This window comes from Macrotis lagotis, chromosome 3 (genome assembly GCF_037893015.1).
Source record: "Macrotis lagotis isolate mMagLag1 chromosome 3, bilby.v1.9.chrom.fasta, whole genome shotgun sequence".
NCBI classification, from domain to species: Eukaryota; Metazoa; Chordata; class Mammalia; order Peramelemorphia; family Peramelidae; genus Macrotis; species Macrotis lagotis.
The window spans coordinates 282,648,740-282,662,424 of NC_133660.1; the positions used below are offsets into that span (position 1 = coordinate 282,648,740).

The 13,685-nt window shown below is 51.4% G+C and overlaps 1 protein-coding gene across 4 annotated transcripts in view; it reads right to left on the reverse strand.

Annotated features, from left to right (window-relative positions):
* The window catches only part of PACS1 (phosphofurin acidic cluster sorting protein 1), a 78,655-nt gene that overhangs the window by 11,964 nt on the left and 53,006 nt on the right, over positions 1-13,685 (reverse strand). For 3 of the 4 annotated variants that reach the window (XM_074231021.1, XM_074231023.1, XM_074231024.1), the window contains exons 3-11: positions 8,024-8,113; positions 6,770-6,814; positions 5,864-5,989; positions 5,514-5,658; positions 5,280-5,371; positions 5,120-5,200; positions 4,418-4,477; positions 3,469-3,629; positions 3,157-3,250 (exon numbers count right to left, since the gene is read on the reverse strand). In XM_074231021.1, the coding sequence (XP_074087122.1) occupies positions 3,157-3,250; positions 3,469-3,629; positions 4,418-4,477; positions 5,120-5,200; positions 5,280-5,371; positions 5,514-5,658; positions 5,864-5,989; positions 6,770-6,814; positions 8,024-8,113 (894 nt within the window). The remainder of the gene's footprint in view (positions 1-3,156; positions 3,251-3,468; positions 3,630-4,417; positions 4,478-5,119; positions 5,201-5,279; positions 5,372-5,513; positions 5,659-5,863; positions 5,990-6,769; positions 6,815-8,023; positions 8,114-13,685) is intronic. The other variant, XM_074231022.1, reaches the window with a different exon arrangement.

The following is a 13,685-nucleotide window of genomic DNA, read 5'->3' on the forward strand; positions in this document are numbered from 1 at the left end:
AGTCTAAGGGGGGAGGCAAGAAGCAAACAGATACAATGCCAGTGATACAGAACATAAACAAGAAATTCAGAGACGGCAGGCACTGGCATGACAAAAACCTAGGATTTAGCTGGGGCCTGGGGGGGTGGGGGAAGGCCTGTCCCCTCCTCCCTTCTCACACTCATCTTGTGTCAGACAGCAAAGCTCCCCCCACAGTCTTTTCTGAATGATCCCACGGTATCATCCAAAAGCCCACCCACCCTCTGGGCAGTTGCCCAGATTCACGAGCTCAGTACCACCCTGGACTCTTCATCTTCACTCATCCAACCAGCTGCCAGACCCCATTTCTGTATCTGAAACAACCTTCTTTCACTAATAAAAATGGGAACCTCAGCCAGCATTTAGTTGGCACCTACTGTGTGCTTCTCACTGGAAGCTCCCAGGCTGTTATCATCCCTATTTTATAGATGAGGAAATTGAGGCAGTCTGTAGTGAAGCAACTAGCTCAGGGTCTCCCAAGTTCTTAGTGTCTGAGGCTGGATTTTAACTCCAGACCCAGTTCTACCATCTAGTTCAGGCTGTCAAGAGGCACTGAACACTGGGCCTAGAGTCAGAAAAGCCCAGTCCAAATTCAGCCTTAGGCACTTCCTGGCTGTGTAACCCAGGACAGAATGACTTCCCCTATTTGCCTCAGTTTCCTCAATTGTAAAGCATCTTCCTCACAAGGCTGCTGGGAGGATGAAAGGAGACAGTTTGGGGTAAAGCAGGTGTCACTTAAAAGTTCTCCCCATCAGTTCCCTCCCTCAGATGGCTCTGGTGTCCCCTGGTACCCAGAGATCCTCTGCCTGGAGGCTACTTCCAGCCCTGCCCTGTTAGCCTCAGCCTGCCTTACAACCCCTCTGGGTGCTTTGTCCTATAGAGAACCCTCCCAAGGGTGTTAGAACAGCAAGTGCTTCCCCACCCACATCTTTTTTATTGCTGACCACAGGAAAAACAGAGGGAATACTGAGTAGGAAGTCTGAGTTCTGGGTTCGAGGAACTGACCTAAGCCTGGAGGCATCCTTAAAAACTGGCCCCACCTCTGAGACCAAGAAGTCCCAGCAGTGGCCTGATCAGCCCTGCTGGCCCTGGCCTTGTCTGCCGCCTCCTGTGGATTGAGGAGAGCAGAGAAGCTTCTCCTACTGTAAACTTCTGGTTTTCCAAATAAAGAGCCCCCATATTACTGCAGAATTCCCCCAAAAGGGCAGAGGGCAGAGGGCAGGCTTTGCTTTGAGGTAAGCAGGCCATCACCACAACAGCAGATGTCACAAGGCCAGGACTAGGGGCTCCCAGGCCCCAGGACTTTGACAGGGTTGGGGGGGCTCGGGGGAGGAGAACTTGTGTCTTTGCCTATTCTGCTCAGGCTGGCTGATAATCAAGTCAACCAGGCGTCCTGGAACACTGGAGCCAAACTCAACCAGATGTTGGCTCCAGCAGCTGGCGGTCTCTGGAATCTGCCCAGTGACCTCTGGGTAGGGATGGGGAGGACCCTGGGGAGCCAGCTGCTGCTGTTCCGGCACTCTCTGTGTCTAAAGGACTTGACTATTGAATACCTTCTCCCTAGCCCTCTGGCAGATGGGCATCAGAGGGGTGAGCTGCAGGCCCTTGGGGGGGCACGAGCTTGGCTTCCCAGGAAAGGTGCCAAGCCCAGGAAGGGGAACGAAGTCAGGGGGCCAAACTGGAGGAATCTGAGAGAAAGGACATGTCCAGTCAGTTTTGTAAAACTAAGTAACATTCTGTGACAAATGACATTTTGGACTTGGTAACCTTGGCTCTGAGGCCTCCAGCTTCAGCCCAGGGGTTCAGCCTTGTGTTGGGAGCTGCTATGTTCCACTACAATTGCGGGCTGGGGATCAATACCTGGGGAACTAGAGGCCAGAGGCAAAACTGGGAATGAGTAAAAAGACCACACACCGCATGGCCCCCTCAACACTTTCCAGACCTCCTAAGAAGTCCACTGCTCCAGACACGGCAAGCCTTGTGCCCCTTGAAGAAAGGGCCCCTGAAACAGGGGCTGGAGGGGAAGGCAAGGCGGCACTGCAGATAAAGAGGTCTCTTTCTCTCCCCAAACCCAGAGAGAGAGACCTTGAACTCTTGTCACAAAGTCACTGATAAATTCATGGGCCTCAAGGACCCACTGCTTTTGTCATCTGGCTGCTCCAGGGGCCCCTCTTCTTGTCCCATCCCTTCAGGGGCCTGCATCTTTGGTCTTTGACCAAAAGGGACCTTGGCCAAAACTCCCGGCCCCCTGGGCTTCCTCGTGGCCCTGCCAGCTCAGCTGGTCCTGGAAGGATGGACAGAGGTGCCACTTGTCTGGACCCAAGAGGCTCTGGTAGCGTGATCTCTACAAACCCAGCGCAGGAGACTGGGGAGGTTCACTGAATAGCCTCTGCCAGGGCACTCACACATAGCTGGTTCCACCAGTGCAGATAGCCACCCTCTGTGCCATCTCTGGGCACAGGCTCTGCCCTCCAGGTCTGACAGGTAGCCCCCAACCCCTCAAACGAGAGGCCAGCCTCTGTAGGGGCTGGGGATACAGGGTGGGGCAGCCCCACCTGGTGGTCACCCAGGGGGAATGCAGGGAGAGCAAGCCTCTCGCCACTGGATCAAAGGTCATCCTTGTCCCGGGGTGACCCTTGTCGGGGGGGAGTGAGTTCAGCAGGCTCCTGCCCACAGGAGCCCCAGGGAGGACCTGATGAGCAGCTAGGGCTCTTCCCTAGGGCTGCAAAGGCTTCAGTTCATCCATGCAGCCTCAGAGACAGGACGCAAGCAGACTGGACCTCCTCCCCTAACGTGCTGGGCCTGCGACTCAGCCCCACAAGAAGCTTCTCCAGCGGTCTGTGCCTTTTGTTCCAGATAGCTCTCTCCCGGCTCTCACCCCTGCCAGGATCATCCCGTCCTCTCCTGCCCCCCTCCCATTCCTCCTCCTCTGCTCCTCCGCCTCCTATCTATGTCCATTCTTTCAGCTAGTGTTATCTGAGAATGGACAGCAGGGCTCCACCTTTGCTTGGATCGCACCATCCTGACCTTTCTGATGGAAAGAGACGCTGCTGAGGACTAGAGGCCTCAGGACTAGAGCTGGGGGGTGAGTGGGACCCCCGTTGGCTGCTTCCCCCTACATGCCAGCCTCCTACTCACAGGGCTGGTGGCATCTTTTCCCAGGCTGCCTTTACTGTTGAGACTGCCAATCTCCGTCTGGGAACTGGATTGAGACATTCCCTCGAAGAAGGGCCTACAAGGAAAGAGAGCTGGCTTCACTGATGGGGGACTGGTCACCAAGGGGGCTGGTCAGGGACCCATTCTGTAGAATGCCACCCTAGGACCCCGACCCCCAAGTCTGTGAGAAAATAATGGATGGAAAGGAGAGCAAGGGGAGGCTGATTCATCCCTAGGGGCTTTGGGAGCGGGGGAAGAGACAGGCAAACCCTCCTAAGGGGTCCAGGGACCCACTTGAGCTTGGGTTTGGGGGTGCTCAGGACACTCTCTGTCTCTTCCATCTCGGGCCCACTGTCGCTGGGGTTGTACATCTCCAAGCTGTCATAGAGCTCATCCAGGTCCTCTTCTACTTCCCGGATCTGCTCCCTCGAGACATGCTCCAGCCCAAAGCCCACCTGTGGGCAAACATGCCAGGAATCAAGGCCTCCATCTGAGCCAGCGAGGGGCAGCAGAGGGCACAAAGTGGATTGGGCTCCCTGCCTTTCAGGGCTCTGGGGGAACATCACTAAGTTGCTTCCCCTCTGGGCCTCAGTTTCCATATCCATGAGGGAGTCAGACCAGATGCCCTGCTCCATCCTGAAGTCAGTTAATCCAACCCTTTTATTTTAGAGGCGACCAACTCTCCCTTTCGGTACAAATCCCTGGACTTGAAAGCTGGTGATTGCTCTCCAGGCAACTGATGGTGGTCTTTCCCAATTCTTTTCAAGGATGGAGGGAATTCCGCAGGTGTCCCTCCCAAGGAAGCAGGGACAAGAAAGCCCCAGGGGCCAGGGTCTTGTTCTTGCCGTGGGGAGCTAGCTCCCCTGGCCTGGATGCCCAGTGGTAAGAGAGACTGCACCCCAGGCCAACTGGACACAGCACACTGCGGTCCCCCTGCCCACAACAGAAGGAGAGCAGCCACGAGACAGACTGCTCCGACTTTCTGATTAACTATGGATCAAATATGGTGGGGTCTTCCTTGCTCACTCCTTAGCAGCAATTCCACAAGAGAAAGGAAGGGGATAGGGTGGGGAGGTTCAAAGGAAGTCAAATCCCTCATTAATCTGTGACTTGTAGGTCCTAAGAGAGGATGGTCAGTTTAGAAACTAAAGCAATTTCTTTCGACACGACTGCAAATCTCCTGCTCGAGAGTCCTTGGGCATCTATCCTGCCCAAGATTAGGAAGGAGGGGGCCTGGGTATACCTCATCGGAGACTTTAAACCTCTTCAGCAGGGCCACAAACTTCTGCTTGATGTTAGGTTGCTGCAAGGACACAAGGAACAAGCATCATCAGACAACACTTGGAGGTCATCCATGCCAGGCACTCACCTTCCAGGTCCAGACAGGACAGGGCTATCACCGCCAACAAAGAGAGTGCTTTGGCAATGGTGGACGGGGGAGCTATTTTCCTACCTCCAAGGTCAAACCGCTGCTCTCTGGGGCTGGGGCTGGAGGGTAGAGGAAGGCAGTGGGCTGCACCCCAAATGCCCAAAGCCACATACAAGACTTCTGGGAGTGTCTGGGGCTGTGGCCCCCGGCTAGCTGGCCAAGTGGCAATCGATGACTGGGAGGGGACAACATCTCCCAGTGGAGGACCAGCTCCTAGGATTTGGCTTGATGTCTCAGTGTGCTCAGAATGAGTGGCAGGAAGGCTTAGGGCAGCCATGAGGAGGTTGACCACTCACAATGTCAGAGGGAAACTAAGGCTCAAAGATACTCCCAGCACACTGAACTCCAAAAGCCCAAGGGGAAGGTGCCCCCAGTTCTCAGCCCAGGAATTTCATACTTGACAACTGACTCTGGAGTGACATAGAGAATGTGAGAAAGAGAGAACACCCCTCCAACAAGACTAAGCTCCCAGAGGGCAGGTGCCCTCTCCACCCCCAGGACATGCTCCCCCCTCACCCGTGTGATGGCCGAGGCAGAAGTCAGTTTCCTGCGCGTCTTCTTCACTTTACGTAGATCCTCGTCTTCATAGAACAAGTCCTAAAGGAAGAACAGCCTCAGTGCCCCCTGCTCTCCCCAGCAGGCACCTTGTCCAGGGGCCAGCAAGGGGGAGCGTTACCTGGCCATGCAAAGGGTCATCACTCCCTTCCTGCTCAGATGAGAAGCTCTCCTCCTCCTCTTCTGAATAGTTGTCAATATCTGGAGAACGGTCTAGGGGGGGCAAAGGCTATGGTGAGGGCTGAGAGAGAGCCCAAGGGCCCTCGGGCATGGCACTCCATCTCCCTGGGGAGGGGGCTATGAAAGCCAGCCGGTCACTGGGTCTGGGTGAGAAGCAGGGAGGGGGGCCCCTCACCAGACAGCTTAGACTTGATCCCTTCCTGGTCGATGGGCTGGCTCGACAGCGAGTAGATCTTGATTTCAGCCACAGGGACAGACACGTCCTTCACGTTGCTGTGTAGGCCGAGGACGAGAACGCCTTCATTGGGATGCTGCATGACCTGGGGGGGAGAGGAGCCGAGGCACAGGAGCTCAGGCTCACTGCACAGTAGTGATGGAATGACCAGAGAACCAAATCCAGAGCTCCCAGAGAATCGGCCCCATCCTTTCCTCCCCTTTGTATGACCCAGAGGCAGGGAAGAGGAATCAGCCGGCCCTGCACCCTTGATCTGGGTCACCTGCAAGGAATGCCAGGCCCCCACTCACCTCTGCCATGTTGATCAACCCCACAGCCAGTGTTTTGTAGCCCAGGATGGTCCGGTTCTTGTAGCGCTTTCTCCTCTGAAGCATGATCTGAAGCTTGTTGGCATCGCGCTTAAGGAAATGAGGGTACTGCAAAGGGCAAAGGAGAACCCAAGGGGGGCGTGAGCAGGTGGTTGGTGTGGGCCCATGGTAACAGGGGGAGCATCATGGTAGCCCTGATTGGATGGGCACTTCTACCCCTATTCTGTGTTGGGGGAAGAGGGAGCTGCCATGACATCCATGCTGATGAGGAGTGAGAGAGGGAATGTGACCTTGCAGAGGAGCTTCCTGGGCAAGGGCCTGTGGGCCACCTCCAGGCCCCAAAGCCCATCCTGCACCCCTGTGGCTTCTGTATTGCTAGCCCAGCTAAGGGGCTCCCACTAAGATTCAGGGCCCAAGGTCAGTATCCCTTCTAAAAGGGAAGGTAAAGGAGCCCCGGGGGGGGGCCCTCCCCCATCTCTAAGAAAAATCAGAGTGGAAGAGCTTCAAGGGGAAAAAGGCCCCCAGGGGATCAGAGTGACTGAACATCTGGAGAGGAAGAATCTGCCTGTCTGCTAAGAAAGAGGGGGACTGACCCTCAGAGACCAGGAGGTAGAGGAAGGAGAAATGGATGGTGGTGGGGACATCCTGGGGGGTGGGGGGGCTAGCTTTCTGTCAGAGGAGTCTGGATCCCAGCTGTAACTAGAGCAATGAGAAGCTCCCAGCCAGCGAGTAGTGCACCCCAGGAGGGCCAAGAACCTTAACTAGTGCCACAAACGGGGATGGTTCCAGAGGACTGGGAGCTTGCCCACCACCCAAGAGAAGCTGCAGAATGAGATTGGTACTTTTTGGACTGGTCAGGGTGGAAATTTGTTTTTCTTGGCTACGTACATTGGTTACAAAGGTTCTGTTTTTCTTTTCTTTCTTCTTTCCTTCCTGAAAATGGAAGGGGTGGGTGCCAAGATGAGAAAAAAATTTGAAAAGTATTGAAAAAAATTTTTTAAATGTGTTTGGTGAGTGGACTTTATATTGTAAAGGAAGAGGGAGGGAGAAAGCTGCTTATGCTGTGGCACACTAAGTCCCAAAGAGGGCAGTGAAAGTGTAGGAAGCCGAGCAGAGAGAACAGAGAAGCCAGGCTTGAGCCCTGCCTCAAATGCTCAGTCTCTTGAGAGACCCCAAGTGGAGGAACCATTGCAGGTGGGGGAGCTGAGGCCCATCCCTAGCACATGACCCTCTGAGGGGGTCCCATGAAACAAGAATCGGCTAAGGAGTCCCATGTATGAGAGGCCGAATCATAGGCAGAGTCCTAGCTGAGTCTGGGGGGGGGGGACCTGGGCATCTTTCTGGGTAGACTCACTGGGCTGAGTTTCAGGAGCCCAAATATCAATAAGTTGGAGTATCTGACGACAGCAAGTGGAACATGGATGGGTCTCAAGTTCATGGCACATGAGGCTCAACGGAGCCTGGAAAAAAATGATGCCTCAAGCTTAGGCAGGGCTGCCATGGGGGAGAGGGCCCTGGGGGGGCAGAATGCTGCCCAGAGACAAGCTAAGGCTCAGTGTCATTGACAAGCAGCCCCATCCAAGAGGGCGCTGCGGCCCTGATGCAGACACTCCTGTGGGAAGGCTGGCTTCTGAGCTCATGGCAGGCGAACCTCATCTTCCAGCCCCCCCCCCCCATCCTCGAGCTCCTGGAACTGGTCTGGAGTTCTCAGCTGCTCTCCACAAAGGTTGGATCAGTTCACAAGTTCACAAGAATGCATTAGTGTCTCTAGGCAGTTTTCTTTTAGTTTCTTGAAATAAAATATCTAGACTTTTCCCTCCTTTGCTTAAGCAAGGTTCTGTACCTCTTTTGCCAAGCTGTTTCCTTTCTAATTCTAACTACCTCTCTTTCCTTTTCCGTTTTTCCCCTCCAGCACTGCAACAAGCATGGTCTCTAGGAGACAGAAGCCTGCCTAACGGGGATCCTGGGTATAGGAAACTAGAGACCCGAGCTCAGGATAAGGTTCCTGAATCTGGGGTCTGTGAACTCAGTTTTAAAAACAATTTGGATCACTGCATTTCAATATAATTGACACAACAAAAAAGAGATTTAGAAAGCTTATTCTAGGAAGCTTCCCCAGTCCACCACAGACCAGGTCATCACCTGGAGGGAGAAGGTCAGCTGAAGCTCCGTCTCTGCCAGGCCGCTGGCAGGAAGAAGGATCTCATTGGAGCGAAGGATCCTTTTGGAGCCCTGAAACAAAGTTGAAACTTGTCTTGGTTGGTGTAATCAATCTGTAACGACCATTCAGTATGATCTCCCCAGACAGGGCAGACTCTCAGTCCCTGAAGACACCCAAGATGATCAGTCAGGGGATGATCGGTCATAGGAAGCCTCCACCCCCCCCTCCCCCAGCCACCCCCCAGGTCAAAGGTTAGATTGATCCAGGTGATTCATGATCTTTTTTTTGCAAGACAGTAGGGTTCAGTGACTAGTCCAAGGTCACACAGGTTTGAACTCAAGGCTCTCCTGACTCTAGGACCTGAGCCACCTCACTTCCCCATGTGTCTACTTCTTTTTCTTTTGCTAAAATTTATTTTCATCCACATACGCACGCATACTTTTAAGTTACAACATTTCCTCCCCTTAGTGGTGGACGGTCAGGTTAGCCCTGGACATACATAGTTTGATAAACATGTTTCCAGATTAGTTATTTTCAATGTGAGGAATTAGGATTAAGAGAAAGAGATACAGCAGAGACCATTTTTATAAAGTGTCCATCAGGTTCTGAAGGGTTGATTTTTCTGTGTGTATTTTGTTTTTCTTCCTCTGGATGAGGATAAATAGTCCATCACCAGTTTAACAGGGTTGTCCCAGCTCTTTGAACGGCTGAGAGGAGCTGCTGCCATCAAGGTAGTTCATCTCACAACGTTGTTGTTCATGTGGACATTGTTCTCTTGGCTCTGCTCCCTTTGCTCAGCATCAGATCCCATAAATCATTCCTTGCTTCTCTGGAGTCTGACCATTCATGGTTTCTTATAGAACAATACTATTCCATAGTATTCATGTACCACAACTTGTTTAGCCATTCCCCAATGGCTGGGCATCCTCTCAATGTCCACTTCTTTGTCACTACATAAACAGCTGCTATGGATATTTTGGAACATGTGGGACTTTTCCCAATTTTTTTTTAATTTCTTCTGGATATAGTCCTAGAATTGGACTTTCTGGGTCAAAGGGTTTGAACAGTTTTATTGCTCTTTGGACATAGGTCCATATTGCTCTCCAGAAAGGCTGGGTCCATTTACAATTCCACCAGCAATGCATCAATGTCCCAATCCTCCCACAAATTCTGCAACATTGATCACCTCCCCCTTTTCTCATCTTGGCCAATCTGACAGGTGTGAGAGGATACCCCATTGTTGTTTTAATTTGCATTTCTCTAATCAGTAGTGATTTGGAGCATTTTTTCCTATGATTATATATAGCTTTAATTCCTTCATTTGAAAACTGTTTGCTCTTGTCCTTTGAATGTGTCTTCTTTTCTTGAAAAGTTTGTCCTGAATTCTTCCCATTCAAGAACTGGTTGCTTCTAAGAAAGCCACTTCCCATAAGAGTCTACGCTGGCAACAGCCTGGAAAAAAGAGGACAAGGCGCCAGCCACAAACAGGAGAAGTCTGTGACAAGGGCTACCCTTGTGTGACTCTTAGACTTCAATTCTTGGTCACAGTTTGTGTCCTATGCTGAGAGTTCCCATTCCTCAAACTGGATATGAAAGGCCTTGGCAGACAGAACCTCAACACAAACTCAACACAGCCCAAAGAGAGGCACTCTTGCCCCCAAGCAGGCTGGTGGTCCTGACCTCTCAGAACATACCAAGACCTCCAGAGAGGGCCGTCTGCTTCCCCATCCCACCCCTGCTGGTCTGGCCCTCTGTGGTCAGATCCCACACCCCACAACAACCCTTCATATTGTGGCAGATGGCTCACTTGCTCTTCTGACCAATCATCAAGGGTCATGGCCTCAAGGCCTTTCCCAATCCAGGCTCCCCCATTCTGGGGGCCTGGAGCAAGACAAAACACTCCTCATCCTTATTTCAGGAGTCCAAGACAATGGAAATTCATCTTTAGGCCCCTTCAACACAGCCAGGTCTACCTTAGCACTCTTTCCTTCCCTGGTGATAGATGGAAAAATCATGAAAGGCTTGAAAACAATGGAATCAGAAAACTTTGTCCACCCCCACTCTAGCTAATGGCAGTGTGTCTGTCTCTGGAGCTCATGCATCAAGGAGGGCACATCCAGCTGTGTAATTCCTCATTTGTTTTGGCACAGGAGGGGTTCCCTTGATGTTTGAGATTGGGGCACCATGAATGGTAAGAAACTCAGCAGGATAACCTCAGCTCCTTCTACAAGAACCAATGGAAAGACAAGAGACTGTCAGGATCTCTTCTTCACTGTGTATCACTAGGGAAGATGAATGGTGTACGAACTGTCCTGAGGGATGAAAGGCGCCCATTCTGCCTGGGCAGGCAAAAGTGCTACTGGCAGGCCTAGGAGGCCTCGATCCACCTGCCATCTGATATTTGGTCAAACTAGTTTCTGATCACCTACAAGATGCAAAGCACCTAGGAGATGCAGTGTGACTCAAAAGCAGCTGAGCCTGTGGCTCCCGTGCACTGTGATCACTCTGGGCCTGGGGGGCTAGTTGTGCATAAATGAGCCCCTTTCATTTCCCCTGCCAGGAGTCAGAGGCAGAGCCGTGCCAGGGCAGATTTAAACAATTCCAGTTGGACTAAACTTTACTTAAACCATACAAACAGATCTGCAGAAGCTGCTGAAGTGCCAGAGGATATGTGTAAACCACATTTATTCCCAGGATTAATTTTCTCCACTTAATGAGCTGATGGCAGCTTCCCAGTATTGGAGAGGACGCAGGACTCTGGAGACCCAGAAGTGGATTGGGAGGCTGCCTGGCTCCGACAGTGGCTGCTCTGCCCCTGATGTTTGGGGAATCCAGAGCCACGCATGTGGAACAAGATGCTGATCATCCCGGGTCTCACTCTTTGGCTCCTGACATTAAACATCCTCTGCAGAGGCCTGAAATAATTCCCCAAACCCATTCTCCCTTAAGGAGATGACTCTGTGGTCTACACTAAATAAAACTGAACAGCTGACCAAGAAGAGAGACTGGAGGGACAGAAGCCTTCTGATTGGCTTCCTTGGCTTGATTCTCTGCATAAACATGTGCAAGAAGTTCCAAACCCTGTGACCCAGCCTGGGGTGGGGGGAGCTGCAGAAGGTGGGTCTCAAAGCTCATCCAGCCCAACCTGGGCCCAACCAACAACTGGCCAGTTTCTGGCCTTCTCCTACTTTCTGGTCAGTACAAAGTTGTTTTGCCCTCAGGCTGACTGCTCTTATTCTGCTCTGCAAGGTGAAGCAGAGAAGTTCCGAAGCCTCTTCAGAGATGATGCCCCCCAGCCACCCTTCCCATCCAGACCCACCTTCTCTCATCTACAGCTTTTCTGGCCCTGCCCCACATGCTGGGTCAGGAAGAGGAGAAGGGGAGGGGGAGAAGGAAGGAAGAGCCTTTCTCCTCCCCTCCCTCTCTTGATCCTGGTAGCCGCAATCTACGGCCTCCTGGTCATTCTCCTTGGTCAGCTCTTGGCTCAGTTTTTCTCTCTACCCTGAATCCTATCCATAGACCCAGGGAGAGGAATATGTTTATAAATAAAGGTGATGGAAAAACATAAACTATTAATAAAAATTTAAAACTTTAAGAAGAAAAAAATTTCTGGCTTAAAAAGATAATGACAAGTCAGAACATGCTCAGAGGATGACCACAATGGTCAAGAAACTAAACTGTGCCACAATATGTGTGTATGTGTGTGTGTGTGTGTGTGTGTGTGTGTGTGAGAGAGAGAGAGAGAGAGAATGAATGAGAGAAAGAAGGCTTTGTCCCATGGAGAGAACATTAAAAATGTACATGGTCATACTTCTCAATTTTTTCCATTCAAATCAACAAGTCTAAAGTGTGTCCAGAGTGTTGGGTGCTCTGTTGGTACAGGGGCTAGAATGTTAGGTTAGGAGTCAGTTCCTGGGTTCAAATCCTTCCTCAAACACTTCCAGCTGTGTGACCCTGGGCAAGTCGCTTCACTCTGCTTCAGTTTCCTGGAGCTGGAGAAGCAAAGGACAAACTATGGCCAAGAAAACTTCAAATGGGGTTACTAAGAGTAGGATGTGAATGAAACAACCAAACAACAGTAGGATGTAGGAATCCCTTTGTTTTCCATTTTGTCTACTACAAAAAGAGCTTCTGTCAATATTTTTGTACAAAAAGGAGGACAGAAGGACAAAGGACACTGGCACACTGAGTTCTCACCTCCCCTGGTCACTCACGAAGAGGTCACACTGAATAAATGGGAGGCACAGTGTGCATGTAGAGGTGAAGGCAACTGGCAAAGTGAACGCCCTAGAGGAGACAGAGACAAGAAGAGCTGCATCCTTGGGTTCGGTTCCCAAATGTGCTCTCCAGTATTTAGGGCTCTCTGCAGGGTGCCTCTGTGAGTCCCAGAAGGATACAGGAAGCCTCAGTGGGACGTTCTGAGGATGGACAAAGGAACCTCTATAATCACTCTCAGCGACTTACAAAAGAGGTGCCAGAAAATCCAAAGTATTACTATTATTAATGTTTGGGAAAATATACAATTCTACATAATAATGATAAACATTTAATCAAGAAATAAATGAGGTTTTTTATTTTTTGGCAAAAGTCTTCGAATTTGGGGGTGGCAAGAGCAGCAGGGAGTTTCTGCAGAACATCCAAGATCATTTGCCCTGGAAAACAGCAGCTTTTAGCAGAAGGCATGATTCTCCAACCTGGAGCTCTGTCTGCCATCTAGGAAAAAAGTGTGCAGCCAGGGAGAAGGGAAGAGTGAGACTGGGAGGAGGTGTCCCTTCTACCTCACTCCTTGGCCACTTCTGAAGGAAGTGGAAGGAAAAGAGGTATGGGGTCCGGAGGCATTTCTCCTCTTGGGTGCCACACTAGAGACTGCTTTGACAGTACTCCTTCTGCCAGGCGGTCGCATGGACACAGCCTCTCCTTTGGGGATCTTGGGGAGCCTTGGCAACTTCTCCATATCCCTGTTATATTCCCTCCATGTCCCAAGCAGGGGTCAGATCTGCTTCACTTTTTCCCAAGAATTCCTCCTAGTACAGTGAGCTTGGACACAGGAAGTCCTTAGTTAGCCACATATCAGAGTCTATGCCAAGGGGGGGGAGTGGTGCAAACACAAATGAAAAGAACAATCCTTGACTTCTAGAAGCTTATGTTCTAGTGTGGAAGACAAGTCCAGAAGTTTGGGTTGGTAGGCAGGGGAGCTGAGTCTTGGGGTGTCATCAATGGCCTGAAGGCAACCAGAGCCCTCCTCAGGTATCAAAGGTCTGGGACCTCCATGAGTAGTGGTTGGGGGCCACTTGCCCCTCCAATGAGCTCCTAGTAGTCAGGGAACTGCAGTCTTGGGACTGCAGGGCATTTGATAACAAGGAGTAGTCTGCTCCACCCAGCGTGACATCACCCAGCATCTGCTGGACAGCTCCAATGGATGTCCCAAAAGCCCCACAGAGCTCATTCTTTCCCCCCAATCTCCCACCCCCTCTTCCAAAGGTCTCTATTTCTTTGGAAAGCACAATCACCTTCTCATTCAACCTTGGCATCATCCTCAACCTCCAACCCCCTCATTTCCAAGTCCTCACTATTCTATTTCCACAAAGCCTCTCATGTCTCTCTCTCTGCACCATCATCCAGGTTGGTGCCTCCACCTGTCCT